Below are 27,225 nucleotides of genomic sequence, written 5' to 3' on the forward strand. Positions count from 1 at the left end.
AGTCTTCCTGTATTTGAGCAATTCAGTCCTGTCAGAAGAAAATACCCCTGAGCTGATCTACTGAAAGTAATGGGTGCCAGAGACTGTACATTGGTTATTTTCCTTTATGCTTTGATGTTTTAGCTATGAGCCACCTGTGTCAGCTTGGGAGAAAGTAAACTTCATTTTGACTGAAGATTCTTGCCAAAAGCTATTTCTGACTCTTTCTCGCAACCATGCTCTATTTTTTTAAATCCTATCCAATTGAAGAAAGAACAGCCTGTGTACTACATGAGTTACTTGTAGTTTCCAATAATTTACATCCAGTGGGACTATAACTGAGCATATTGTCTTCAAATCATGATTCACTTTGTGGGCTGCAAGGAATTTAGTGAATCAACTTTGGCTGAGTACTTGTCTCTGAGTCAGAGGTTGTGGGTTGAAGTCCACTCCAACAATTTCAGCAACACTTGCTCTCTCATGAATGTGAAGTTCGTGCAGCAGTATTCAAATATGAAATGGTGATATTCCTTGGCCAACATCAATTCTCTCCACCAATATTAAAATAGATAGTTAGATCATTTTTCTCGTAATATTACCTGGGCCTTCAATTTGTATGAATTGGTTGCCATGTCACCACCAATTAAACAGTGACTGCACTTCTAAAATATGTCATGCGCTCTGAAGCAAATTGTACATCCTAAGGAAATGAAAGATTCCAAAATAAAGGACAGTTAGTCTAATGTCAATTGTGGGTAAAGTGTGAGCCATTTTAATTGGTGTGCTTAATGTTTCTTTTTTAAGTATTCATATTTTGAGATCCATGCTTTACTGGCAAGACCAGTGTTTGTAAGACCATAAAATATAGGAACAGAATTAGGTCATATGGCCCACTGAGTCTTCTCCACCATTTATACTCCCCTCCTTCTGTAACCTTTAATGTTGTTACTAATCAAGAACGCTGCTTTAAATGTACCTAGTGACTTGGTCTCTGCAGCAGTCTGTGGCAATGATTTGAAGGCGGTCCAGAGGAGGTTCTTGGAATGAAAGGGTTAACATATGAGAAACATTTGATGGGTACACGCTGGAGTTTAGAATAATGAGGGGGATCTTACTGAAATCTACAGATTCACCACTTTGGCTGAAGAAATTCCTCCTCATTTCTGCTCTGAAGGAACATTATTTTTAGATTCACCCACTATAGGAAATCACAAACACACAAAATTCTGCAGATGTCGAAATTCCAAAGCAACTTGCACAAAATGCTGAAGTAACTCAGCAGGTCAGGCAGCAGCTAAGGAAGAGAGTACACAGTCAACATTTCAGTCCAAGGCGCTTCATCGGGACTGGAAAGGAAGGGGAGAAATCAGAATAAGAAGCTGGGGGGACGGGAGGAGAAATATCATGGGGAGCAGTGAGAGAGGGTTTCACTGAACTCCTGTTGAAGGGAAGGATTAAACTTCTTCAGTGTAGGCATCTCTGGAAGAGACTTTGTAGTGGAGCAATAAATCACAAACATGAGAAAATCTGCTGATGCTGGAAATCCAAAGCAACACACACAAAATGCAACACACCCACGATAGGAAATATCCTCTTCACATCCACTCTATCTAGGCCTTTCAATATTTGATAGGTTTCAATAAAATCCCTCTCGCATTCTTATAAACTCCAATAAGTACAGACCCAGAGCCATCAAGCACTCCTCGTGTGTTAACCCTTTCATTCCCAGAATAATACTTGTGAACCTCCTCTGGACCTTCACCAAATTAGTACATTTTTATGACTTTCGGTAAACAACAAATTTCATGTAATTTAAATCTGACTCTGATATAATCAGTAGGAGGTCTTGCCTTGTTGGATCTGATGCCTGTGTGCATTTATGATGCCACCCCTGGTGAGGCTGTGCTGTTGGACAAAACATACCCAGACATTGTACTGGAACATTATTTTGCCAAGTATAATTTTGTGAGAAAGACTGTCATACTCTTGCTTATTAAGTCTGTCGAACAGCTCTTCTAATGTTTATGAAGAAAATCTTGCATGTACGACAAGGTTGGAAATATCTTTGCCATCTCTGCTTTGGTGCCTAGGTGATGCTCTATGGTTCATTTGGGTTTAACCTTTCTATAATGTGTGGTTGCGATACAAGTGAATTATTTGCATCATATCAGAAAGTTTCTAAGAATCAACTATATTTTTGGTGGGTCTGGAGTTGCACAGAGGCCTTGCCAAATAAAGTTGACAGCTTATCTCCCATGAATGCCATCAATAAACCTAATATGTTTTAGTGACCATTTGATGCATAAAGAAGAGTTCTGGCTTGTGAGCCCCTCTTAACTGCTGCAAGTTCACAGGAGTAGTTTACCAGGACCCTTGAACCTGCTGCTCCATTCAAAGGATTATGGCTGATCTGTGCTGTCCTAAGCATGCCTGTTGCCTGTGACCCTCAGTTCCTTAAATATATCTACTAACATAACCACCAGCTATCCTCGGGAAGAGAATTTCAAACTTGCATTACCCTCTGAGAGACTATTCTGTTTACAAAGGAATGAGCATAAGAACTAGAGAGGGCCATTCAAGCCCTCAGTTTTTAAAATATTCATTTATTAATAGGGATATTTAATAGACTCCTTGATGGACATGTGGGTGTAGTCAAAATGGAATGTTGTTATAAAGGGAAGGATTAGGCTGATCGTGGAGTAAGGCTCTGTAGGTCAGCACACAGTTGTGGGTTGAGGCACCCGTACCGGGTGGTAGGGTAACGTAGTGGTGAGTATATTCACTTTTCAGTGTCAGTGATTACCAATTAAGGTTCATTTCCCACCACTGCCTCTGAAGAGTTTATATTCTTCCCATGACTGCGTGGGTTTCCTCTAGGTGTTCCAGTTTCCTCCCACAATCCAAAGACACATGGTTGGGTAAGTTGCAGACATGCTAAGTTGGTTCTGAAATCATGGCAGCATTTGCAGGCTGTGCCAGCACAATCCTTAACTGTGTTGGGTGGTGACGCAAGACAACTTATTTCTCTGTATGTCTCGATGTTTCAGTGTACATGTGACTTACTTTACTGTGCCATACTGTTCTAAGTTCTAACCTACGTGCAGCAGCTTTTGAAGGCCTCTGTTCTGGAGTTTCGCTGTCCTTTGAAGACATATTTCCTTATATGGGAACCCATCAGCTTAATTTGAATTTTGTTAGGCCTGATTTCGACTGGTCTTTCTGAAAGTAGAATAGTTGCTTGCTGTCACAGAATCATAAAGCAGTACAATGCAGATGTAGATCATTTGGCCCTACAAGACCGATGTAGATCATTTGGCCCTACAAGACCATGATGCCCAGTCAGCTGGTCCCAATTTCCTGTATTCGGCCCATATCCCTCTAAGCTCTGCCCATCTAATGATATTTTGGTACCTCTCTGATCAATGGCTTTGATATCATAAACACCTCAATTAATTACTATTTAATCTACAAGAGGATGCCTTTGTTATTCAGCATTTTCAACTTCATAGGATAATTTTCTACATTAAATATACTTTGCTACCTTACGAATACTCTTTACGTTACTTGTTTCAACAGCTCCCTTCTGTCCTTCACTTCCTTGAAATGGAAATTGCCTAATCAGAATGCTGCTTTTGTACTTCAAGTGTTTAAAGAGCTGGGAACTTTCATATTTTGGACTTTGATGAAGGGGGTGAATTTGTTTTGTTGTTAGGTGTTGGAGTGGCCACGTTTGAATCATACAGTCTATTTGCTTGTTGTGGCACGTTAGTGATGTCTGAATGCAGAAGGTTAAATGGCTTTGTTTTCAGCATTCAAAGGTAATTTAGAAATTGGATTATTATCAAACAAGCGTATCTTTTATTCTGAGAAATGGTCTTTGACGTGAATCATTTACTCTTTTCTGTAGTTCATGACTGACCTGCAGAGTGTTTCCGGTATTTTTTCTTTGTTTTAGATTCCTAGCAACTGTAGTTCTTTTTTTTGTCACTTGTTTATAACATTGCAGCTTTAATTTGCATTTTGCTGCATGTCTGAAGGCTGTGGCATGTGACTGAATTTGTGTACTACATTACTTTTCAGAGATCTGCCAGTAGGAAAACTAGATTTTGAATCTGAACCTCCACTCACGCCACCACGAGCTTCATCCCTTGGAGAAAATGGAGGAACCACAACTGAAGTAAGGATCCCAGATGGGGTTCAGGTAGGAACCCAAAAAACTTGTTTAAAGGGAAAGGCTTGATTTCATCAGTTACCTTATCTTCTAAGCTGCTTTTTACAACTGTAGGAGTTGCTTATTTTTTGTTGGGTTATAGAACATTGCAGCTCAGAAACAGGCCCTTTGACTCATGCTGAGCTATTATTCTGCCTGCTGAACAATTATTAGATCATAAGACACAGGATCAGTATTGGGGCTTTGGGCCAATGGAGGCTACTGTGCCATTCCATCATAGAGGATCTATTTGCTCTCTAAATCCCATTCTCCTGCCTCCTCCCTGTAACGTTTGATGCCCTTTCAAGCACTTATCAACCTCTGCTTTAAATACACCCAACAACTTGGCCTCCACATTTTCCTTGGTATGCTCCTTTGTTTTATTGCCCTTGGATCTTCTGCATTGTAAGGACTTAATTATCATCATTCACCAAGAGTAAAAGAACAAAGGCAATCCCTGTTTTGAAGGAATGAAATAGATTATAAATCAGTGTTCATTGTTATTGGAACAACGATTTGCATTGTCTTGTAAAGGTCTGTAGGTCTGCTTCCAGATTGACTCTAGAACATGATATGATGAAGAGTGGAGGATAATGAAGGCCTTACACTTTCCTCTGAGATGGACTATCCAGGCTGATTTAACAGAAACAAATGACACAGTGGTGTCAAGAAAACAACCTCTCCTTCAGTGTTGCAAAAACAAAGGAGCTGGTTGTGGATTACAGGAGGAATGGAGACAAGCTAACTTCTATTGACATAAATAGATCTGGAGTTGAGAAGGTGAACAGCTTTAAGTTCCTCAGCGTACACATCACCGAGGATCTCGCGTGGTCTGTATGTACCGGCCATGTGGTGAAAAAAAGCATAACAGCATCTCTTTCACTTCAGGTGGTTGAAGACGTTTGGCATGAGTACCCAAACCATAAGAACTTTTTACAGGGGCACAATTGAGAGCATTCTGACTAGCTGCATCACTGCCTGGTATGGGAACTATAGTTCCCTTAAACAGAGGGCTCTGCGGAGAGTGGTGCGGACAACCCAGCACATTTGTAGATGGGAACTTCCTCCTACTCAGGACGTTTACAGAGATGGGTGCGTAAAAAGGGCCCGAAGGATGATTGAGGACCTGAGTCATCCCAGCCACAAACTGTTGCAGTTGCTTCTGTCTGGGAAATGGTACCGCAGTATAAAAGCCACGACAGCTTCTTCCGTCAGGCCGTCAGACTGATTAATTCATGCTGATACAATTGTATTTCTATGCTACATTGACTGTTGTACATAATATTTATTGCGAATTACTATAAATTGCACATTGTGCATTCAGACAGAGATGTAACGTAAAGATTTTTACTCGTGTATGTGAAGGATGGAAGAAATATAGTCAATTCAAATTCAGCTCCATTGTCTCAAGTCAGGTTGTGGGTGGAAGGAAGAGAGAATGAATGAGTGATGTGCTTTTATTTAAATTGAAATTTAGTCATCTGTGAGCCACAAGGAAAGGGAAAGGAGTATCACAAACATTTCTACTGTGTGGCTGTGTTGTTCATCAAAAGAGTAGTCATACCTAGTCCCACATTCTTTTGTTTGTAACCCTTTGTCTTCGATCTCCACAAGAATCTGTCCTGTTCCCTTTTTGCTTTATTTACAGAATCAGTTCTGCATCACCTTCTATATAGCAAGGTATTCCTGATCCAGTCTGGAACATAACAGCACAGTATGGGACCCTTGGCCACAATGTTGTGCTGATCTTTTAACTTAAAACTGTTCCCTCCCACATAGCCCTCAATGCTTCTTTCATCCCATGCGCCTATCCAAAAGTCTTTAATATCCCCAATGTCTCTGCCTGTACCTTCACCCTCAACACCTACCACTGTCTGTGTGGGGGGAGAAAAAAAACTTGCCTCTGGCATCCATCCTCAATATTCCTCCATCGTCTTGAAAGTATGACCTCTTGTTTTAACTTTTGCCATTCTGGGGAAAAAGGCAGGAGCTGTTCCCTCTATCTTTGTTTCTTATCTGTATCAAGTCACCTCTCATCCTCCTTCACTCCAAAGAAAAAAGCCCTTGTTTGCTCAACCATTCCTTATTAAACATGTTCTGTCTGCTGGGCACAGCCCATGCTCTGCCTTCTCTATATAATTGAAAATCATCCATCCCAGTAAATCTCTCTCCTATTGTGTCTATGCCTTTAAATACAGTACACAGAATTACCTACAATGATTCACTGGGCCCTAACCATTGATTCCATAGTTCTAGCAATCTTACTGATTTTTCTCTTCCATATTTTCAATTACCTGACAATTCAAAGGGGAAGCTTACCTATTTTAAAAAGCCAAGTACAGACTTTTCTTTTTGAGGTTGGCGAGTCCAATAACACCAGTGTTGCAATTCGACTCACAAATGAATATATATTAGGAGACATCTTGATACATTTTCTGTTCCCATGTTGCATAATCATTTATGTAATGTTTTCTAAATTTTGAAATAATGCTGATTTTCTTTGTCTTTTGCAGGAAGCACTCTCAACTTTTGATTTTCTGAATGATAGAAACAACATTGTTTCTAATGTTGAGAACAATAGAATATCTGTGCCTGAACGACCCCGTCAAGAACTAGAATTTCGAACACTCCCACAGCCAGAAGATAAACGGTACTGTGTTTACTTTCAAGTGCTTTATTAGCTTTGTTATAGTCATGGAGTTGTACTGCTCAGAAATACGTCCTTTGTCCCAAAATGTCCATGCCAACCTTGCTGCCCTTGTATACTAATCTCCTTTACCCATGTTAGGTTTGCCTGCTTAAGTGTCTTGTCTAAATGCCTGTTAAACATAGTAAGTGTATCTGGCTATATGCCAATCTTCATCAACCTATTTACCTCTATTACCATTTACAGTAAACCATAGACTTAAACTCCAAACATTCATCCACATTTCTTAGCCTCCAAATGTTTGCATATCCAATCTATTTGACTTCCCAAAATGCATTACCTCACATTTTGTTACCATCATTTTGTGCCATTTTGTATTATGGAGGCAATCAGGACTTTGACTTGGCCAATCCAAAACACAAATATTCCTCTTTTTGAACTATTCACATGACCATGATTGTCTTTGCAAACTTTTTCTACAGAAGTGGTTTACCATTACCTTTTTCTGGGCAGTGTCTCTACAAGACAAGTGACCTCAGTCATTTCCAATACTTTTCAGAGATTGTCTGCCTAGTGTCAACAGTCACATTACTAGCACTTGTGATATGCACCAGCTGCTCATATAACCATCCACCACACAAACCTGGTTGGAGAGCTAAGCAGGTGCTACACCTTGCCCAAGTGTGTAATGTGTAGCACCTGCTTAGCATTCTCTGATGGAGTATCTTGACAGGCCCATTCCTATCCTCTGGTTTCACCCAGAAAACTGGTAGGTTTGGCATCTGACTCTCCACCACATAGGGCGTAGCCACCCAGCGGTCCACCAACTTATGCTTTCCAGGTAGCCCCAAATTCCTTATGAGGTGTCTGTCTCCTGGCAGGAGTTGGCAGAACCTCACCTTTTGATCATACCTCCTCTTATTCTCTTGATTCTGCTGAGCAGCCGTGACCCCAGCTAATTCATAAGCCCAACTCTTTTCTCATGTCAGACACATACTTTAGTTAAGTCTTCGGTGATATGTCACCCTTGTCAGTCCCAAAGCAAAGGTCAATGGGCAACCTTGCCTTCCGCCCAAACATCAGATAATATGGCGAGTACCAGTAGTTTCATTGCGCGTACAGTTATAATATTGGATCATTTTTCACAATAAATAACTGAACAAATATAATGCTTTTTGTGTTATTTATTTAATTGGGTTCTCTTTATCTAGTTTTAGGTCTTAAGTGAAGATCTGATCACATTTAAGATCATATTTATGCAGAAATAGAGAAAATTCTACAGGGTTCACAAACTTTCAATCACCACTGTACGTCTCTACCAAAGGAGGTGTAAGGTGCTCCTTTCTTCCGCTACATGTGTATTTGTTGGAAAAAGTATGTGAACCTTTGCTTTCAGTAACTGGTGTGACCCCCTTGTACAGCAATAACTCCAACCAAATGTTTCCGGTAACTGTTGATCAGTCCTGCACATCAGTTTAGAGGACTTTTAGGCCAGTCCTCCTTACAAAACTGCTTAAACTGGTTGCATGAACTGCTTGCTTCAGGTCCTTCCACAACATTTCTATAGGATTTAGGTCAGGACTTGGACTTGGCCATTCCAAAACTCAAATTTTCTTTTTGAGCCATTCTGCTGTTGATTTACTCTTTTCTTTTGGATTATTGTTTTGTTGCATTATCTAACTTCTATTAAACTGCAGGTGACAGATTGCTCCCCTGACATTCTCCTGTATGATGTCATAATACAATTTTGAATTCATTGTTCCCTCAATGATTGCCAGCTATCTAGGTCCTGCCCCAAGCAGCCCCGAGCCATAATGCTCCTTCTACTATGCTGCTATTCACAGTTTGGGATGAGATTTTGTGCTGGTGTTCAGTGCCCTTTTTTCTCCAAACAGAGCAATGTGCATTTCTGCCATTAAGTTCAACTTTTGTCTCACCTGTCCACAGAACACTATCACAGAAATGGTGTAAAACATCCAGATATTCAAACTTGAGATGTGCAACAATGAACTTTTGGAGAGCAGTGGTTTCCTCCATGGTGTCCTTCCATGAACACCTTTCTTGTTCAGTGTTTTTCTTATAGGGGACACATGAACAGAGACTTTAGCAAGGTCTGGAAATTTCTGCAGGTCTTGGGGTCTTTTTCATTTTCTTCAGTGTTCCACATTGTGCTTTTGGTGTGATCTTTGCAGGATGCCCACTTCTAGGGAGAGTAGCAACAGTGCTGAGTTCCTCCACTTAAGGACAATTTCTCTTACTGTGGACTAGTGAACACTCAGGTCTTTAGAAATGCTTTTGTAGCCTTTTGCAGCTTCATGCATCTCTACAGTTCTTCTTCTAAGGTCCTCTGAAAGCTGTTTTGATCGAGGCATGATGCGAATGAACACATCTTTCTTGAGAAGAGCAAACTGTCAGTTCCCTGACTTTGTGTATCTTTTTCATAGGGCAGGGCACCTCTACAAACCACACTTCCAATCTCATCTCATTGATTGCAACACCTGACTCCAAATAGCTTTTGTTGAAAGCATTACCCCAGAGGTTCACATACTTTTTCTAACAAATACCTGTAATATTGGATCATTTTTCTCAAAAAATAAATGAACAAGAATAATGTTTTTTGTGTTATTTATTTTGTTGGGTTCTCTTTATCTAGTTTTAGAACTTAAGTGAAGATCTGATCACATTTTAGGACATATTTATGCAGAAATAGAGAAACTTCTACTGAGTTCGCAAACTTTCTAGCATCACTGTATCTCCACCCCACCACCTGATCTCACAGCTGCCGGAATTAAAATCCATCTGCCAATGCTCTGCCCAACTTTCTATCTGATTTACATCCTGTTGCACTTTCCATCTGATCTATATCTGCAGATTGAAGAAGTATTTAAATGACCTGTCTTGAAGTTATCCAGATTATCCAGATACTGATGAAGGGTCCTGACCCAAAATATCAAGTGTTTATTCCTCTCCATAGATGCTGCCGGACTTGTAGAGTTTCTCCAGCATTTTGTGTGTGTTAGCAGGATTAAGGTTTGATATATCACAGTTCTTCATTTCTTATTTCTCCAGAATACCGCAGAGATTCCAGTTTAGTCTTCTGGACTTCAGGTGTGTTGCTGTGCTTGGCAGGGGACATTTTGGAAAGGTAATACAAAATGATGGGAAATGCCAGTATATATTTTATGTAGTTTGGTGTGGAACAATAAACACTCAAGCTGTAATTTGTTTGTAACACAGGTTCTTCTTTCGGAATATAAAGTCACAGGTGAAATGTTTGCAATAAAGGCCTTGAAGAAAGGAGATATTGTAGCTCGTGATGAGGTTGATAGGTAAGCCTGTAGTGATCTTATTTATGCAGAGTGTCAGTTTGTTTGATGAAAGGGGGTAATAATGTTTAGTGAAGTCTTCCTGAGTCCATTGCTGTTGCCACCTTCAAGGAGGTGGCACAGGAGCCTGAAGGCCATAAAACATAGGGGCAGAATTGGGCCATTTGGCCCATGAAGTCTTTATCACCATTCCACCATGACTGATTATCCCTGTCAATCCCATTCTCCTGCCTTCTTCCTCTAATCTTTGATGCCCTTACTAATCAAGAACCTATCAGCTTCCACTTTAAATATACCTGGCATCCACAGCCATCTGTGGTAATGATATTTACCACTCCCTGGCTAAAGATCTGCACTCATCGATTTAGAAATTGGTTCTTCCTCCCCCACCATTCTGAATGATCTACAAACCTGTGGACCCTACTTGGTTATTCTTTTTGTTATGCAATATTTATTTATGTAGTTTATTGTAATTCTTTTGTCTTTGCACTGTACTTCTGCAAAGCACCAAATTTCATGTAATTTAAACCAGTGATATATCTGATTTTGATTCACTATTCTCTATTATTAGTGAATGCCTTTATTTCTAACATCTCAAGGAAAGTCCTTCATGTTGCCATGGTGAACCTGGAGTAAATGTATTCCAGTAAGATGGCAGTGTGTTCAGACATAGCAGCTTCTACAGAGTCAACTAAAGGTGTTAATGTCTTTTTTTTTACCATTTTTAACGATAACAAGACCCTGCTGGACATTAAGAATTTAAAGTATTTAAAATTATTTAAAGTATTTAAAGTATTCAACGATTTACTCATTGGTGGAGAAACTGAAGGATCTGGACTTGGTGTGGATCGTGTGGTGTGCCTGCGTCAGGGAGGGGTCAGAGGAGTTGGCAGTGAAAAGCGGTGTGCAGTCCAACAACAAGTGATAGACTTAGTCACTTTTCTTGTGATTACAAGACTTTGTTTTTGCATTGTTAATGTGGAATGATGCAAGTACGATTCACTTGTTTATTGGCGGGCGGACTGCAGGAAAGCTGCATGACCTCAGTCGAGGTGAGGATAAACCTCAAGCCGTGGTGTCACCTGTTTATAGCCACCCAGAAAAGAGACATTGGAGTTGGTGCACGCCACTGGAGGTGATATGACTCTGCATCCAAACTGACCCTAGTGTTCACTCAGCAGCAGACAAGCCATATTGTGTTCGACTGCAGACTGCTGCAACAATCATGGACTCAGGAACTTGGACAATTTTTTTTGTGTGTGACTATATTTACTGCTATCTTACATGTTTGCTTTTTTTTATGCGCAATTGGTGCCTTCTGCTGTGTATAACTGTTGGTACTGTGTTTGCATCTTGGCCCTGTAGCCTGCTCATGACATTGTTTCCTTTGGTTGTATTCATGTATGGTTGAACGATAATTAAATTTGAACTTGTATTTCTTTTTAGAACAAGTTTTTTTTTCTTTGATTATCATCCAGTGCTCTCTTCTGTGCTGAACATGGACATTTGTTTTTACACTGTTTTCTGTGGTTACATTTTTTATATCAGTATTGTTTTTGCATAATTCTACTTAAAGTGAAACAAACATTTGCCTATAATTTATAGATCCACTCATAGATTTTAGGCTTGATTTTGAGCACTAGTTCCATTATGGCAACATTATTTAAAGTACAGATGAAAAACACTTTTAGTTATACAATAAATGTACATTTGAAACTAATAGCATTTTAAAGTTTTTGCAATAGCAAATGAATATTTTTTGTCTGAATTCTGTTCATTCCCTCAATGCAAAACTTAAGGTTTTTTTTTTCTTTTTTCACTTGTAGCCTTATGTGTGAGAAAAGAATATTTGAGACTGTGAATAGCGTCCGGCATCCGTTTTTGGTCAATCTCTTTGCGTGTTTTCAGACCAAAGATCATGTATGTTTTGTAATGGAGTATGCACCAGGTGGAGATTTGATGATGCACATTCATGCTGATGTGTTCTCCGAACCCAGGGCCGTGTAAGTATTAATACTGACTTCTGGTGCACGGTTTATGTATGACTGGCTTTGCAGGACATTTGAGTATCTATTCCACCTTTAAATATTTAATGTAAATGTGTCTTGCAAGATTAATTCCCAGTTTTATTGTATAAAAATAGAATAGCAAAGAAACAGGCCCTACAACCTATCATATCTGGACTGACCATGATGGCAAATTAAACTGAGCATATCTCTCTGCACATCTATATCCCTTCATTCCCTACATTGTCATGTGCCTATCTAAATGCCTCTAAATATCCCTATCCTGTCAGCTTTTACCACCACCCCTGGCAGTACGTTCCAGGTTCTTACCGTTCTTAGTGTAAAAGAAAACTTAGTCCTTTCAACTTTTCTCCTCTCACCTTACAGCTATGACCTTCTATCACATGACATTTCTACTCTGGGAAATACTTTGTGATCATTTACTAATGTCAATTGGTGTTTACCTTAGTGCTGATTTGTTCAGAATGGTGAAAGGAAAAATAACCACAGAATGACTTGTAGTGGCATTTAGAAGGCAAGCCCATCCTTACTAAGCTCGTTAAGAGGTGATGGGAGATTTTTCTAACTAACATTCCATTAATCAGTGACAATAGACTGGTCACTAGGTTGCTCAGTAAATATTAGATCAGCCTTTCTCAAACTTTTTACCCTGGAGGAACCCTTGAAATGATTGTCAGGTCTTAGGGAACCCCTGCATAAAATTATTATATCCACAGCTCACCGTATGTTAGCGTGATCAGTAAGGTGTAGATATAATAATCCAAAAGTAATTGCCTTTTGAGTAGAGAATGAATTTTTAGCCAGCCTTTCTCGAAAAAAATAGGTTGTTAAGCTTAGATTGCCTTTCTTGAAATTAATCTTTCTTTCCCTTTCATATATTTTAAAAACTCATAAGACAAGCAGAATAAATTTCTGTTAAATCACTGGCTTAAGCCAAAATGGGATTTAATTTTTCTAAAGGTAGACTCAGTAGATTTAATTTAAATAAAGGTTGTATTGATGCTATTTACAGCATGAAAATGTATTGACAATGTCGAATAGTAAAGTTACTAAAAACCATAAGCCAGCACAGTATGAATAAAATGTCGCCTGAGACACAATTTTATACAAGACTTTGAAAAAACGTTTTCCTATTAACTGACATGATCAAGCTCAAATATAGGCCCAGCATGTGAAACCTGTGCTTGTTTATTGGTGCACAAATACTCAATTCTGGGTCGAACTTGAGATAAGTACACACAGATTTCACCTTAAACTGAAAGGAGAACAAGTGTAGTATGCATTAATAATTTCTAATTAGCATATTTTATGAGAGTGCAGTTGAATTTAAGGTGTGCTTTTGCTTACAGTATTTTTCAACTTTTCTGTGATAGGTTCTACGCTGCATGTGTGGTCCTTGGTTTGCAGTATTTACATGAACACAAGATAGTTTACAGGTAAGTAACAGGACCATTATTTATTTATTGAAAAACAAAGATGTCCAGTGGCATGCAAAAATTTGGGCACGCCTGGTCAAAATTTCTGTTACTGTGAATAGTTAAGTGAGTAGAAGATGAACTGATCTCCAAAAGTCATAAATTTAAAGATGAAACATTCTTTTCAATATTTTAAGCAAGATTAGTCTATTATTTTTGTTTTGTACAATTTTAGAGTGAAAAAAGGAAAGGAGCACCATGCAAAAGTTTGGGCACCCGAAGAGATTTGAACTCTCGGAAAACTTTTATTAAGGTCTCAGATGTTACATAGCTTGTTAGGGCTAAGGCTTGTTCACAGTCATCATTAGGAAAGGCCAGGTGATGCAAATTTCAAAGCTTTATAAATACCCTGACTCCTCAAATCTTGTCCCAACAATCAACAGCCATGGGCTCCTCTGAGCAGCTGCCAAGCACTCTGAAAATTAAGATAAATGATGCCCACAAAGCAGGAGAAGGCTATAAGAATATAGCAAAGTGTTTTCAGGTAGCAGTTTCGTCAGTTCATAGTGTAGTTAAGAAACGGCAGTTAACAGGAACGATGGAGGTCAAGTTGAGAACTGGAAGACCAAGGAAATTTTCCAAGAGAACTGCTCGTAGGATTGCTAGAAATGCAAATCAAAACCCCGTTTGACTTCAAAAGACCTTCAGGAAGATTTAGCAGACTCTGGAGTGGTGATGCACTGTTGTACTGTGCAGCGACACCTGCACAAATATGACCTTCATGGAAGAGTCACCAGAAGAAAACCTTTCCTGCATCCTCATCACAAAATTCAGTATCAGAAGTTTACAAAGGAACATCTAAACAAGCCTGATGCATTTGGGAAACAAGTCCCATAGACTAATGAAGTTAAGATAGAACTTTTTGGCCGCAATGAGCAAAGGTATTATATGGTGACATAAACAGTATGTACTTTAATAATAAATTTACTTCAAACTTTTTTAAACTTTGTATTCAGTCCCCTGACTAATGAAGACCAGGCTCTCATATGCTTTCCTAACTACGTTATCTTATTTTGTTGTCACCTTCAAGAATCCAAAGACTTGTATTAAAGGCCCCTCTGTCCCTTCCGAAGACCCTACAGTTCTTGGTGTTATGTCATAGCCTCATTAGCATTCCCAAATTACATAACTTGGTTTGTTATTAACTTATTAACAAGTGCAAAATTAATGATACACTTTACTCCAACTATCAGAACAGTTGAATATTCACATTTGATTGCTGACAAAATAAATTTGCTTTCTTGATAAACCTCTGCAAATTGCAGTTTTAACTACTGGGCCAATTTCCTAAACACTACTCAAATATAGATCACTAAACATAGCTTAGCGTACATGGAAAGTAAACAGTGCATTGGCAGAATCTGGTTTGGGGGAAGGGTGATGCACTACTAAGATTATTTGATGCAAAAATATGTGATTGCTTTGCAGCAGCTTTACATTCCTAGAACAAGTGAAAGCCTGTAACAGGTATTTGGAAGTAATTGAATTGGTAATGTTATCTTGGGCTTTTCAGATAATATAATTTGAATCCTTTGATGAGATTACTGCTTGGTAGTTCCTCCTGATATTCTAATTTTAACTCAGAAACTGAATATATGTTGATCAGTTGACCTTTACAGACTTTCTCTGAGCATTTGTCATCAAATGTAATCTGTTAACAGTAAATTGTCTCCAGATTAAGAAAAAAGGATTAGTATTGGTTGGAGTCTGAGAGTAATCTCTTGATTGCTGATCTCCTTGCAGACGTTGCAGACTATTGAAATACCAGGTTAAAGAGAAAGAGTGGGGGCTAGCAACTTTTTTTTACCCTCAGTGATAAGCAAGCCTTCAAAGGCAATATTTGGGACAAAATTATTTCCTAGTTGCAAAATTGTAGGCAAATAAAGAAAGAGATGCTGTGGTTTATTAAAGGTAGTGTTTTACTCATTTATAAGAGATGAGGTTGGTGAAGATTACTGCTGTGCAGATGAACTTTTTATGTCGATTAAGTTCAAAAGCACTTGGCAATATAGTCATTAACAAAATGAAAGCTCGTGGGATACAGGAGTGGTAGTAACAGAGTTTTCAAATTGGTTAATTGGCAGAAAGGAGAAGAAAATGATTGTTTTTACAACCAAAGTTATAGTGAAGCGATGATCCCCTAAATTGTGACCCTTTGCTCCTTTTTTTGTCTTAAGCATAATTTCAAACTTTGTAGAAAAATGTGTGGCCAATGAAATTTGTACTGAGCAATGGGAAGAATGAGGAAAGACCATGTGAATTAAATGGTGCAATTTAAATAAGGATGGATATGCAGAAAGGCCTGGGTGAGCATGTGAACAAATTCTTGAAGTGGGAGAACAAATTGAAAAGTCTGTCTTAAAAAAATATATTGGAACCCTGCTTGGATTAAAATATACAAATGTAAGAAAGTAATATTGAATTGTTATTATGACTAATTGGTTTCTATGTGATGTTGTATCTGGTTCTGAACTATAGGAAGGATGGTAAAGCTTTGAAGTGATTCCAGAAATGATTTAATTGAGTAGCTGCCATTCTGTGGAGACTAGAGGAAGTGGGAGTGTCTCTTTAATCAGAGAAGTTTAATAGGAGACTTGATAAAGTTGTTGGAACTCCTGAATGGATTTGATGGAATCTGTTTTCAGTTGTGGAAAAGTAGGAAAATTGAGGATGTAAATTTAAAGTGATTGGCAGAAATGGGGATTTGTGCTCCTTTGCACACTATTGTAAGTAGATTCACTGGTAAGTAGTAATTAGATGAACACTTGAAGGGCAAAGCTGCAAGACTGAGGAAAAAGAGCATGGGAGTGATATTAATTGAATAACTATCAAATTTGCAGCATGGGCACTTCGGGCAAATGGCCTTTTTTAAGAGCAAGGATGCGTGCAGTGGATCAAGTGTGTCTTTCAGTGGCAAATAAACAGTACTCTAATCTATTTCAACTTGACGTTATTTGGCAAAGTTCAAATGGAAAGATGAACTTGTGCTTAAAGTTATCTCCATCAATATACATGTGGCTATCTAAACTTTACAACAGGAGAAGATAACAACTTGTTCCTTGCTCTTACTCCAGTCCTCTTAACCCCAGTACTATTGAATGGCAATGGATTTGTTTCCACATCTTCAGCAGATGTGTAATGACAATGATTTAATGCATATCTTGTCATCTTCCAGAGACTTAAAGCTAGATAATCTGTTGTTGGACAGTGACGGCTATGTCAAGATTGCAGACTTTGGTCTTTGTAAGGAGGGTAGGTACTTAAATTCTTGAAATTCACTGTTCCTGAAATTTCTCCACATGTTAGCACAATAATTGATCCGTGGCAAAATGCGTTATGTTATTAGTTTGTTCAATTGGCCTGTTCTCATTATGCAAATCATAATTTATATATGTATTATGATCCCAAATTAAAACTCATGCTGTAACGTTTTTATAATTAAAATCATCTACAGCACAGAAACATGCCCTTTAGTCTGTGCTGAACTGTTAGTCTGCCACATTTCATCGACCTATACCTGGACCCCTCCCATCCATGTACTTATCCAAACTTCTCTTAAATATTGCAATCAACATGTATCCACTACTTTTGCTGGCAGTTCCCCCTCGGGTATTAGTTTTGTATTCAGAACATGTTTCTATATGGTCTGCAATATACTATTCAGGACCTGTACAACTGTGAATTCAGAAGTATATTTCTTGAATGACTCAATTTAACGTGTACTGTTATTTAAGATAATTTTAATTATATAACTGCACGCTCCAAAATATGTTTAACTACAAATGATTGGCTCATTTGTCATCATTAACTTCAGGTATGGGTTTTGGAGATCGAACGAGTACATTTTGTGGCACTCCTGAATTTCTCGCTCCAGAAGTGCTGACAGAGACATCATACACAAGAGCGGTAGACTGGTGGGGACTGGGTGTTCTTATCTATGAGATGTTGGTTGGTGAGGTAAGAAAGAGCATTTTGGAAGACTGTTGTTTAAATCCACTATATATTCAACAATAAATGATTACACTCTATTTTCTGCTCTTGTTAGTCACCTTTTCCTGGTGATGACGAAGAAGAAGTTTTTGACAGCATTGTGAATGATGAAGTGCGATATCCAAGATTCCTATCCACAGATTCCATCTCCATCATGAGAAGGGTATGTCTCAGTAATTCCTTTAAGAAAATACATAATTATTTTGGGAAATATAGAAAGGTATACCATCCCAATGGATCAATAATCCTTTTATTTCTTTTGGCATAGCTTTTCAGAACTATATGTCTACAATATTTGTTTCCTAGATTTTCAAACATTGAATTTGCAGTCATCAAACTAAATGATGGGCTCTAAAGTTATGCAGATACATTTTAAAATTAAAATAGCTGTGCTTGAAGATAACAGGTATAAAAGTTCAATTTTTCATTTATCATATATACATTGTTCTGTTCCAGTATTCCTTCCTGCTTGTATTTCTCTCAATTCATTTACTATGTGGATTCTTACAAATTTTATCGTTGTCTTTGATTTTCCTTTCCTCTGTATTACCTCATCATATGATTAGCCAAGAAATAAATAATTTGTTTAGAACAGCAAAGCTGCTCGTAAATATCTACTATGTGTAGTACTTCCTGTATTTAAACACAATATTCCCTCGGGCTGTGAGACTAATGGATACCCTACCACCACTGACATCTTGTTACTAGCACAGCGAGCTGTTTACTGTTTATTTGTGCTGTGCACTACATGCACTTTGAATTATATTTTATTAACCTACTTGTGGTCTGTGTGTTACACATGCTGTGTGTAATATATGTATTGTGGGTACACCATTGTCTGGAGGAACATTGTTTCGTTTGGTTGTATATATGTACAGTCAGATGACAAAAAACTTGACCTAGAACTTGAAACAAGTATTCAAAAATTAATGGAGTTCATCGATCACACATTTTCAGAAGAGGTCCAGCCAGAAGAGTCCTTCTCTTATTTAATCTCCTTTTGTGTATCAAGAACTATTTAACCATACTCAAGTTCCAGGATTTTAATTTGTTAAAGCATGTATAGTGTCAGGGAAGCTTGTCTGTGAAGTATAACATGAACAGGAGCTCCATTTCCAGTAACTTAAAGTTGTAATGTAACCTACTGTTAAATACTAGTGACGTGTGTTAACATTGAGATTTGCCATTTACTAACATACCAAATTCAATAGATAAGAAATTAGTTTCTCAGTAAATGTTATGACACCCAAGCTCCTATTGAAACCATAGATTCAAAAGATCCTTTCTATGTGAGTGGTGGACATTGCTGGAAAATTCGTTGATATATCATCTCATTACATACGATTATAAAAATAAGTTCTTTAACTTGAATGAGCTAGAGAACTGGGGATAAAATATTGATTTTGAAATGAGATGTGACAGATGTTTAGCATTATGATCATGAAAGATCTATTGAAGTAAGTAAATTGTGGTCATTCACGTGCTGTGTGTGATGTTTTACTGTTGTAAGCCATTTCACATATAGAAGATATAATGCACACTTCATATAACTGAATCAGAATCTGATTTATTGTCATTGACATTAGTTTGGTTGGAAATTGTTTTTTGGTAGCTATACAGACATAAATTATGGTAAGTTACAGTATGAGGACATAGTTAATACAAAAGGGGAATATTGAGGTATTGTTCTTGGGTTCATTATCTGTTCAGAAATCTGATGGCTAAGGGGAAGAAGCTGTTCTGAAAGCGTTGAGCATGTTGTTCCTATACCTTCTCCCTGATGGTAGGAATGAGAACAGGACCTGTCCTGGATGGTGAGAGTTCCTAATGATGGATGCTGCCTCCATTTCCATAGCGAGGTACAGAGGTCCAGGTTTTGAAGCTTATTGATTAGAACTGAGGGGATGATGGTGTTGAATGCTCAGCTATAATGATAATCAGTAGCCTGATGTAGGTATTTCTGTTGTCTGGGTGGTCCAAAGCTCAGTGAGATTGCATCCACTATAGATCTGTTGTGGTGGTAAGCAAATTGTAGGTCCAGTTCCTTGCTCAGGAAAAAGTTAATTCCAGTCATGATCAACCTCTCAAAGCACTTCATCACAGTGGATTTGAGTGTCACCAGGTAATAATGCAAATTTATTGTGGCTGTGGTACCTTAAGCTTATTGAAATTAGTATTGTGTTTATAGTATAGATCTCATTTCAAGAACAGCACTTCCATTCAGATAAAGGTCCACTTTCAAAAACCAGTTCATTATCATTTGTTTAAGATCAGGTTGAACAGTAATTTATTTGCACCATTGATCTGTCTCTGCAAAGAGGTTATTTAAACACTAATTAGCATTATTGTCATTTTTAGCTTCTTAGAAGGAATCCAGAGAGACGCCTGGGAGCAAGCGAAAGAGACGCAGAAGATGTAAAGAAGCAAACATTCTTCAGAGTAAGGGCTTTTCTTGGTGCTTTTCAAATTCTGTAATCTTTGAGAGAAAGTGGCATATACAAGTAGTATAGCTATTAGCATGATACTGTTAGAGTGCCACCGATCAGGGTTCAATTCACACTGCTGGCAAGCGTTTTTCATTCTCCAGGGGTTTCCATTTAGTGGGTTTCCTCCCACGTTCTAAAAACTTGTGGGTTAGTTGGTTACATGGGTATAATTGAGCAGTGCGGGCCTGCTGTGCCAGAAGAGCCCGTTACAGTGCTGTATCTCTAAATAAAATTTAAAAGTGGAACAGAGGTATTGGCTAGGCACAGTGATTTCATGTGGCTCTAAGTGATTCTAAAAGTACTGACTATGTGATTGTTTATTATGATGAATCAGGGGACAAAACTCAAGGTTAGATTGTAACTGGCCAAACTCTCGGGAGTATAAAACAAAGGCTGTGGGAACAAATCATTCAATTGTATCAGAATACAAGTTACATTAACACACCACTGTCTGCTTTAACGGTCTTGGTAAACAGCTGAATAACATTTCCAAAGTCTATTTAGGTGAAATGACAAAAGGACCGATTATGTTCCCAGGCTTTTATTCAGTATGAAAAAGCTACATTGAAGTTAGACTTTTATTGTCACTGCAAACTTGAGGTGATACTCCTGTTGTATTGTGAATCCTGAATTAGATGCCATCCTTCCTTCCCATAGTTTTCGTGTATAGGATATTTGCTTGACATTATACAAAGTTTAATGCCAGTTTTGCTACTATGAAAAATGCTCTGGAAGGTTTTGTAATTTCTCAGTTCTGCAAATATTCCTATACATGTTCACCAAGTACCATTAGAGCAGATTAAGGTATTTTGTTTCCACCCGGTGGCCATTTTATTAGGTACAGGAGTGTAACCCAGTGTGATCTTCTACTGTTCTGGCCAATTCACTTCAAGGTTCAATGTGTTATGCATTCAGAGATGTTCTTCTGCACACCACTGTTGTAATGTGGGTTTATTTGAATTACTGTCACCCTTCAGTTAGCTCAAACCAGTCTCCTTTAACCATTCATTAACATGAAGCTTTTGCCCACAAAACTCCTGTTCACTGGATGTTTATTTATGCGTGTGTTTTTTTTGCACCATGTAATCTCTAGAGACTGTTCTGCATTAAAATCACAGGAGATCAGTAGTTTCTGAGATACTCAAACCACCCCCTGTCTCGCACCAACAATCATTCCACAGTCAAAGTCACTTGGATCCCATTTCTTCCCCATTCTGGTATTTGGTCTAAATATCAACTGAATATCTGGACCATGTCTGCATCCTTTTAGACATTGAATTGCTGTCACACAATTGGCTGATTAGATAGTTGCATTAACAAGCAGGTGTACCTAATAAAGTGGCCACTGAGTGTACAAGTACTTCCAGTATTTACTTCTAGGCTGCATTTCTGCTGTGGCTAGGAAATGTAAGTTAGAACCCAGGAAGGTTGCTCTACCTATGAATATTGGATAACATACGAAGGACCTAAACATTTAAAGTAATGGGAGATTGTAGTCTTAAATGTACAAGGTATAGGAATGGACATGGGTTCAATGACAGTTTGATGCAGCTGGTTAGATCTTCTATCCAATCACTTTAACCTTTTAACAGCCTTTCGATGTAGAAATCTGCCTCAGTGATCTAAAACTTGCTGAAAACTGCTAGCAATTCTGTGATGGCATGATTATCTTGTAGGTGTTGACTACTGCATAGAGATGCAGATGTTTTGCCACCTGAAGGTTTCTGCAGCAGTTTTATGGCAGTACCTATTAGGATCAAGTTGTGAAGCACTAATACTGAACTGAGCCTTTGAAAGTTACAATCGGTTTACGGGCATTGAACAAGACAAAAGAGTATGGGAGTTATAAGCACAAGAGGTTCTGAAAATCCAGAGCAGCACACCTAAAATGCTGGAGGAATTCATCAGGTTAGGCAGCATCTACGGAAATGAATAAACTTGCATTTCAGGCCAAGACCCTTCTTCAGGAGTGGAATGGAAAGGGGAAAGGAGCCAGAATAAGAACAGGGTGGAGGGAGGGAGGAATACAGGCTTGCTGGGTGAGAGGGGGTGGATGAAGTAAGAAGCTGGCGGCAAAAGGTGGAAAAGGTAAAGGGCTGGAAAAGAAGGAATCTGATAGAAGAGGGTTGTGGACCATGGGAGGAAGGAGGAGGGACACCAGGTGGAGGTGATATGGTGGTAAGAACAATATGCAAGAAAGGTCCAGAGTGGGGAATTGAAGAAGAGGGAAGGGGTCGAGGAAGAAATAACTGGAAATTGGAGAAATCAATGGTCATGCCATCAGTTTGCAGTCTACCCAGATAGAATTTGAGGTGTTGCTCCTCTAGCCTGAGAGTGGCCTCATCATGGCAGTAGAGGAGGCCATGGACCACCATTTTGGAATGGACATTGGAATTAAAATGGTTGGCCTTTGGGAAATCCTCGTTTTTGCAAATGGAGTGAAGGCACTCAACAAAGCAGTCATCCAGTCTATGTCAGGTCTCACCAATGTAGAGGAAGCTGCATCGGGAGCACCAGATACAATAGATGGCCCCATCAATTTCATCAACTTTGCCTCTAATTTCACCCTGCCCTTAAATTCACTTGGTCCTTTTCTGACACCTCTGTCCTCTGCCCAATCTCTCTGTCTTCATTTCTGGAGAAAAACTGTCTACCTGTGCCCTCTAGAAACCTACCAACTCCCGCAGTTATTTTAACAATACTTCTGGTCACTGCCTCCTGTAAAAGTGCCTTTCCCTTTTCTTAGTTCCTTCATCTCCACCAGATCTGTTCCCAGGATGAGCCTTTCTTTGCCAGGACATCAGAGATGTCCTCCTTCTCCAAAGAACGGGGTTTCCCTTCTTCCACCATTGATGCTGCCCTTACCTACATCTCTTCCATTTCCCAAACATTTGCCATCACCCCCATTTTCCCACCACCTTAGCAGGGATAGAGTTCCTCTCTGAGGATGAGCTCATGAGTTCCTGCATCCAGAGCATCATTCTCCCAACTTCTGCCATCTTCAACAGGACCCTAATATCATACACATCTTTACCTCCTCCCCCTTCATTTTTCTAAGGAAGATTCCCTTGTATCATTCCTTAATCTATTCATCCCACCCCACTAATCTCCCTCCTGGCACTTATCTATGCAAGCGGAAGGTACCCATTCACCTCCTCACTCACCTCGGTTCACTGTCCCAAGGAGTCATTCCAGGTGAGGCAACACGTAACCTACGAATCTGTTGGGGTTGGCGACTGGATTTGTGGCTCTAAATGCGGACTTCTCTACACTGGTGAGACTTGACATAGATTGGGGGACCGCTTTGTTGAGCACTTTTACTGCACCTACAGCAAGCAGATTTCCCCTTGACTAACTGTTTTAATTTCAATCCATATTCCCATTCTGACATGTGTGTCTATGACCTCTACTGCCACAATGAGGCCATACTCAGGTTAAAGTGACAGCACCTCGTATTCCATCTGGGTAGCTTCCAACCTGATGGCAAGAACAGCGATTTCTCCAACTTGCTGTAATTTCTCATCCTCCCCTTCCCTCATCTTCAGTTCCCCACTCTCGCCTCCCTCTTAACACTTTGTCTCATGCCTATCACCTCCAACAGTACCCTCCTCCTCCTCTTTCATCCATGGTCTACTCTCCTCTCCCATCAGATTCCTTCTTCTCCGGCCCTTTAACTTTTCCATCTAACACCTTACAGCTTATACGTCCCTTCTTATGGATTCTTCCACCTTCCTTTCCAGTCCAGATGAAGTATCTCAGCCAAAACGTCAAATGTTTATTCATTTCCATGTGCTGCCTGACCTGCTGAGTTCGTCCATTGTTTTGTGTGTGTGTTGCTCAGGGTTGGGGAGTTGCATTGGGACTCAGGCTCGACCATGGAAGTTGTGTCCCAGCTGTCGATGTGATACACAAGCCAGTACGAGCCCCATCTGCCCAAGAGAGTTGCGTACATTTTATAATTCACTTGAAAAGAGAGTAACCATTTTTCAATGTTGTATCTTTACCAAAAACGCTGTAGTGGACATTTTTATTGAACATTCCCATTAATATTTCTTCTTGCAGGCTGTTGATTGGAATGCTTTGTTAGCAAAGAAAGTAAAACCTCCATTCCAGCCCATAATCCAAGACCGGGAAGACGTCAGCAACTTCGATGAAGAATTTACCTCAGAGGCGCCAGTTCTTACACCACCCCGGGAACCAAGGATTCTGGTTGAGGAGGAGCAGGGAATGTTCAAGGACTTTGACTACATAGCAGATTGGTGTTAACTGCAGCAAGCAAACTTTCAAGGAGTAAAAACTGTGAATTCATAGCTGACAGTAGCTCAGAGAAAAGCCCTGTTTGAGACGGCAGTGTGTGCTATCTGTAGTCCTCCAGTTTCATGCAACTGAAGCTCTCTAAAAGAACAGCGAGTGGCAACTTTGGATCTCTTGCTTCTTCAACCACCAGGGAAGTTCTCCTTTCCTGAACATCACCTTGTTTGTGCTCAGTGTGGCCAGTGCCAGAAAATTCCATTGTAGACTTGCACTGTTCTTTATAACTGTACTGCAGAAACTCTCTTCTTACTATGATCTGTTCACTTTATAAATGGTAGTTGCCTTAAATAGGAGAGGGTGTTAAAAAAAGTCATTCCTTGGGCTAGGTTGAAAACTACTTTCTGTGCCCTGTTCCCACTGCAGTATGAGGTGCTATCAGCTGATGACACTACAGAATGATCTCACCTGGCCTAAGGCAGCTTCTGTCTTGACTGCTGATAAAACAAAAATTACTGTGTTTGACCAAACCGTGTGCATTTTAAACAAACTGATTACCTGGCACAGTACTTGGTCCCAGATTACAGAAAAGCTAATTTGATGCCTTACCTTAATATTGTAAATTTTAATTGTATTTATTATGTAGAATTGCAATATGCCTTAACCTTGAGAGAGAGCACTAAGTGCTTCCAGAGGGAATTTTTTGCAGGTACTGAAAGCCTACCAAAGCCACTTGCCAAACAGCAGCACCACCTCCATGCTCCTAGGTCTGTATGTAATTTGGTGGGCACTGGCCTATTAGTTTCATGAAGAGAAAGTTTGTTTTATTTTTAATGTTTGTAAGTCTTACTCCTTAGGTGTGAAGAACTAGCCATCGATGAGATCATGCTTCCTTTCACTTACCTTTCCAATAACCCAGATTATTACTTATGATTTACCACGATCAAAGAATGCAATTTTTTTTTATAGTTTGTGTAACATTTAGCCAGTGGATCATTTCTTGTTATCTGCTGTACATGACAACAGTACTCTCAGCTTCTAAGTTCTTATGGAAATGTATACATGCTGTCCGTGTATGTCTGATATTGTATCCTAGTTTTATGTTCACACAGATTTTTATAGTGTTCACATTTAGTACATATTGAACATGTGAAGCCATGTTCTGAATAATAGCTGGTCAGTATGACTTCTAAGTGATGGACCATTATAAACCATAGATAATGCAAAGACTCAACAGAGCTCTACACGCCATTGATAGCAATTTGGTTATTTTCAGTTTAAGGAAAGACTTTCCTGCAAACAGCAGAATCTATATCAAAAACTGCACAATTTACAGATAAAGTTTAAACATAAGCTACTGTTTTTCCATTCTTCACTTTATCCTGTCCTTTTTGTTACGAGAAGGTGACAATAGCAATAAACACTGCAATATTTGGAACAGCAAATGTACATTTTTAGAAAGAACAGTACATGTAAATAAGCAAGATTAATTAATGAAAGTTTTAAATAGTTTTTTTAAAAGTAAACGGCTAGAGAAGGTCTGTTTCCAAAGTGTATAGAGAGAAGAAACTTTTTTTAAAAAAGAGAAAATTAAATCATTAATGATGTAGAAGGCAGGGGAAAGTACAGAGATGAGCTCAAAAGCACAAATTTAATCTCTGTCATTTTTTAAACAAATGTTTTAGTCTGATTTCAAATTATTGAGAATATTTTACATGATATATTCATTATAAAGTGGCTGTTTAAGCACTTTGTAATAAAATGATGAAACGTGTTTTGGAATGGTACACTACTATGCATTAACATTGCCATGTGCCCAACAAAATCTTTAGTTAAGAAACAGTGAAAAGGGTTTTGCAGTCATTACATATAAATGCACAAAATTAAACATTTTAAGTAGGGCATAATTGTTTCCTTGTCCTCTTTTATGTGTACCTGCAATGTAATTAATTTTTTATTTGAGCTGAGTTTTTAAAAATTATTCTGTATTTTCTGCCTAACTCTGATGTGATAAATGAGAACAGCACTTAAACACAAAATCCTGATGAAAGGTCTTGGCTGGAAACATCAGCTCGTTATTTTTCTCAGTAGATGATGCCTGGCCTGCTGAATGCACAGGGTCATAGAACACTACAGCACAAAAACAAACCCTTCAGCTCATCTAGTTCATGCCAAACTATTAATCTGTCTAATCCCATTGACCTGCTTTGGGACCATAGACCTCCATACCCCTCCCATCCATGTACCTATCCAAATTTTCTCTGCACTCTTTCAATATTACTGACCTCTTTCCTGTAGTTAAGTGACCAGAATACTTCAAATTAGGCCTCACCAATGTCTTATACAACTTCAACATTACATCCCAACTCCTGAACTCAGTATGATTTATGAAGGCCAATGTGCCAAAAGCCAAAAGTTCCTCCAGTATTTTGTGTATGTTGCTCTGGGAATAGTAAAATTTATTTCTAAATTTGCTTTTGGCAATGGGTATTCTGTCATAACTTCACATTACATATATACTCTTTTGCTCATTCCAATCTCTTTGCTCTACTCCCAGAAGAATGTTTGATACAGAACCTAATCCGAGCACCACAGTACATTAATTTACCTTAAAAATGGCTTCTGAATTGTTTAGTCATTGTAACATCTATACAGGCTTCCAACCGGGTCAACTGCTTTGAATTCAGGTAGAGGTGTTCCATGTGTCCTCAATTTTCCATAGGTTACTTTGTGGGAAATACTTTTAGGGAAGCACTTCAGCACAGAAAAAGTTTATTTACACCTGCATATATATCTATGCTTCTCTCAAATTTCTATTTCTTTTGACCTGATGT

At 38.8% G+C, this 27,225-nt stretch overlaps 1 protein-coding gene across 2 annotated transcripts in view; it reads left to right on the top strand.

The window, feature by feature from the left end:
- The window catches only part of LOC132401723 (serine/threonine-protein kinase N2-like), a 134,765-nt gene extending 107,900 nt beyond the window's left edge, over positions 1–26,865 (top strand). Inside the window, exons 12-22 of one of the 2 annotated variants that reach the window (XM_059983843.1) lie at positions 4,060–4,156; positions 6,703–6,839; positions 9,906–9,981; positions 10,074–10,165; positions 11,989–12,165; positions 13,563–13,625; positions 16,840–16,916; positions 17,479–17,621; positions 17,710–17,817; positions 20,013–20,093; positions 24,203–26,865. In XM_059983843.1, coding sequence (XP_059839826.1) covers positions 4,060–4,156; positions 6,703–6,839; positions 9,906–9,981; positions 10,074–10,165; positions 11,989–12,165; positions 13,563–13,625; positions 16,840–16,916; positions 17,479–17,621; positions 17,710–17,817; positions 20,013–20,093; positions 24,203–24,406 — 1,255 coding nt within the window. In that variant the 3' untranslated portion in view covers positions 24,407–26,865. Of the gene's footprint in view, positions 1–4,059; positions 4,181–6,702; positions 6,840–9,905; positions 9,982–10,073; positions 10,166–11,988; positions 12,166–13,562; positions 13,626–16,839; positions 16,917–17,478; positions 17,622–17,709; positions 17,818–20,012; positions 20,094–24,202 lie in introns of both variants that reach the window. The other variant, XM_059983842.1, reaches the window with a different exon arrangement.
- The last annotated feature ends 360 nt before the right edge of the window (positions 26,866–27,225 follow it).

Source organism: Hypanus sabinus, chromosome 11 (assembly GCF_030144855.1).
Source record: "Hypanus sabinus isolate sHypSab1 chromosome 11, sHypSab1.hap1, whole genome shotgun sequence".
Lineage (NCBI taxonomy): Eukaryota > Metazoa > Chordata > Chondrichthyes > Myliobatiformes > Dasyatidae > Hypanus > Hypanus sabinus.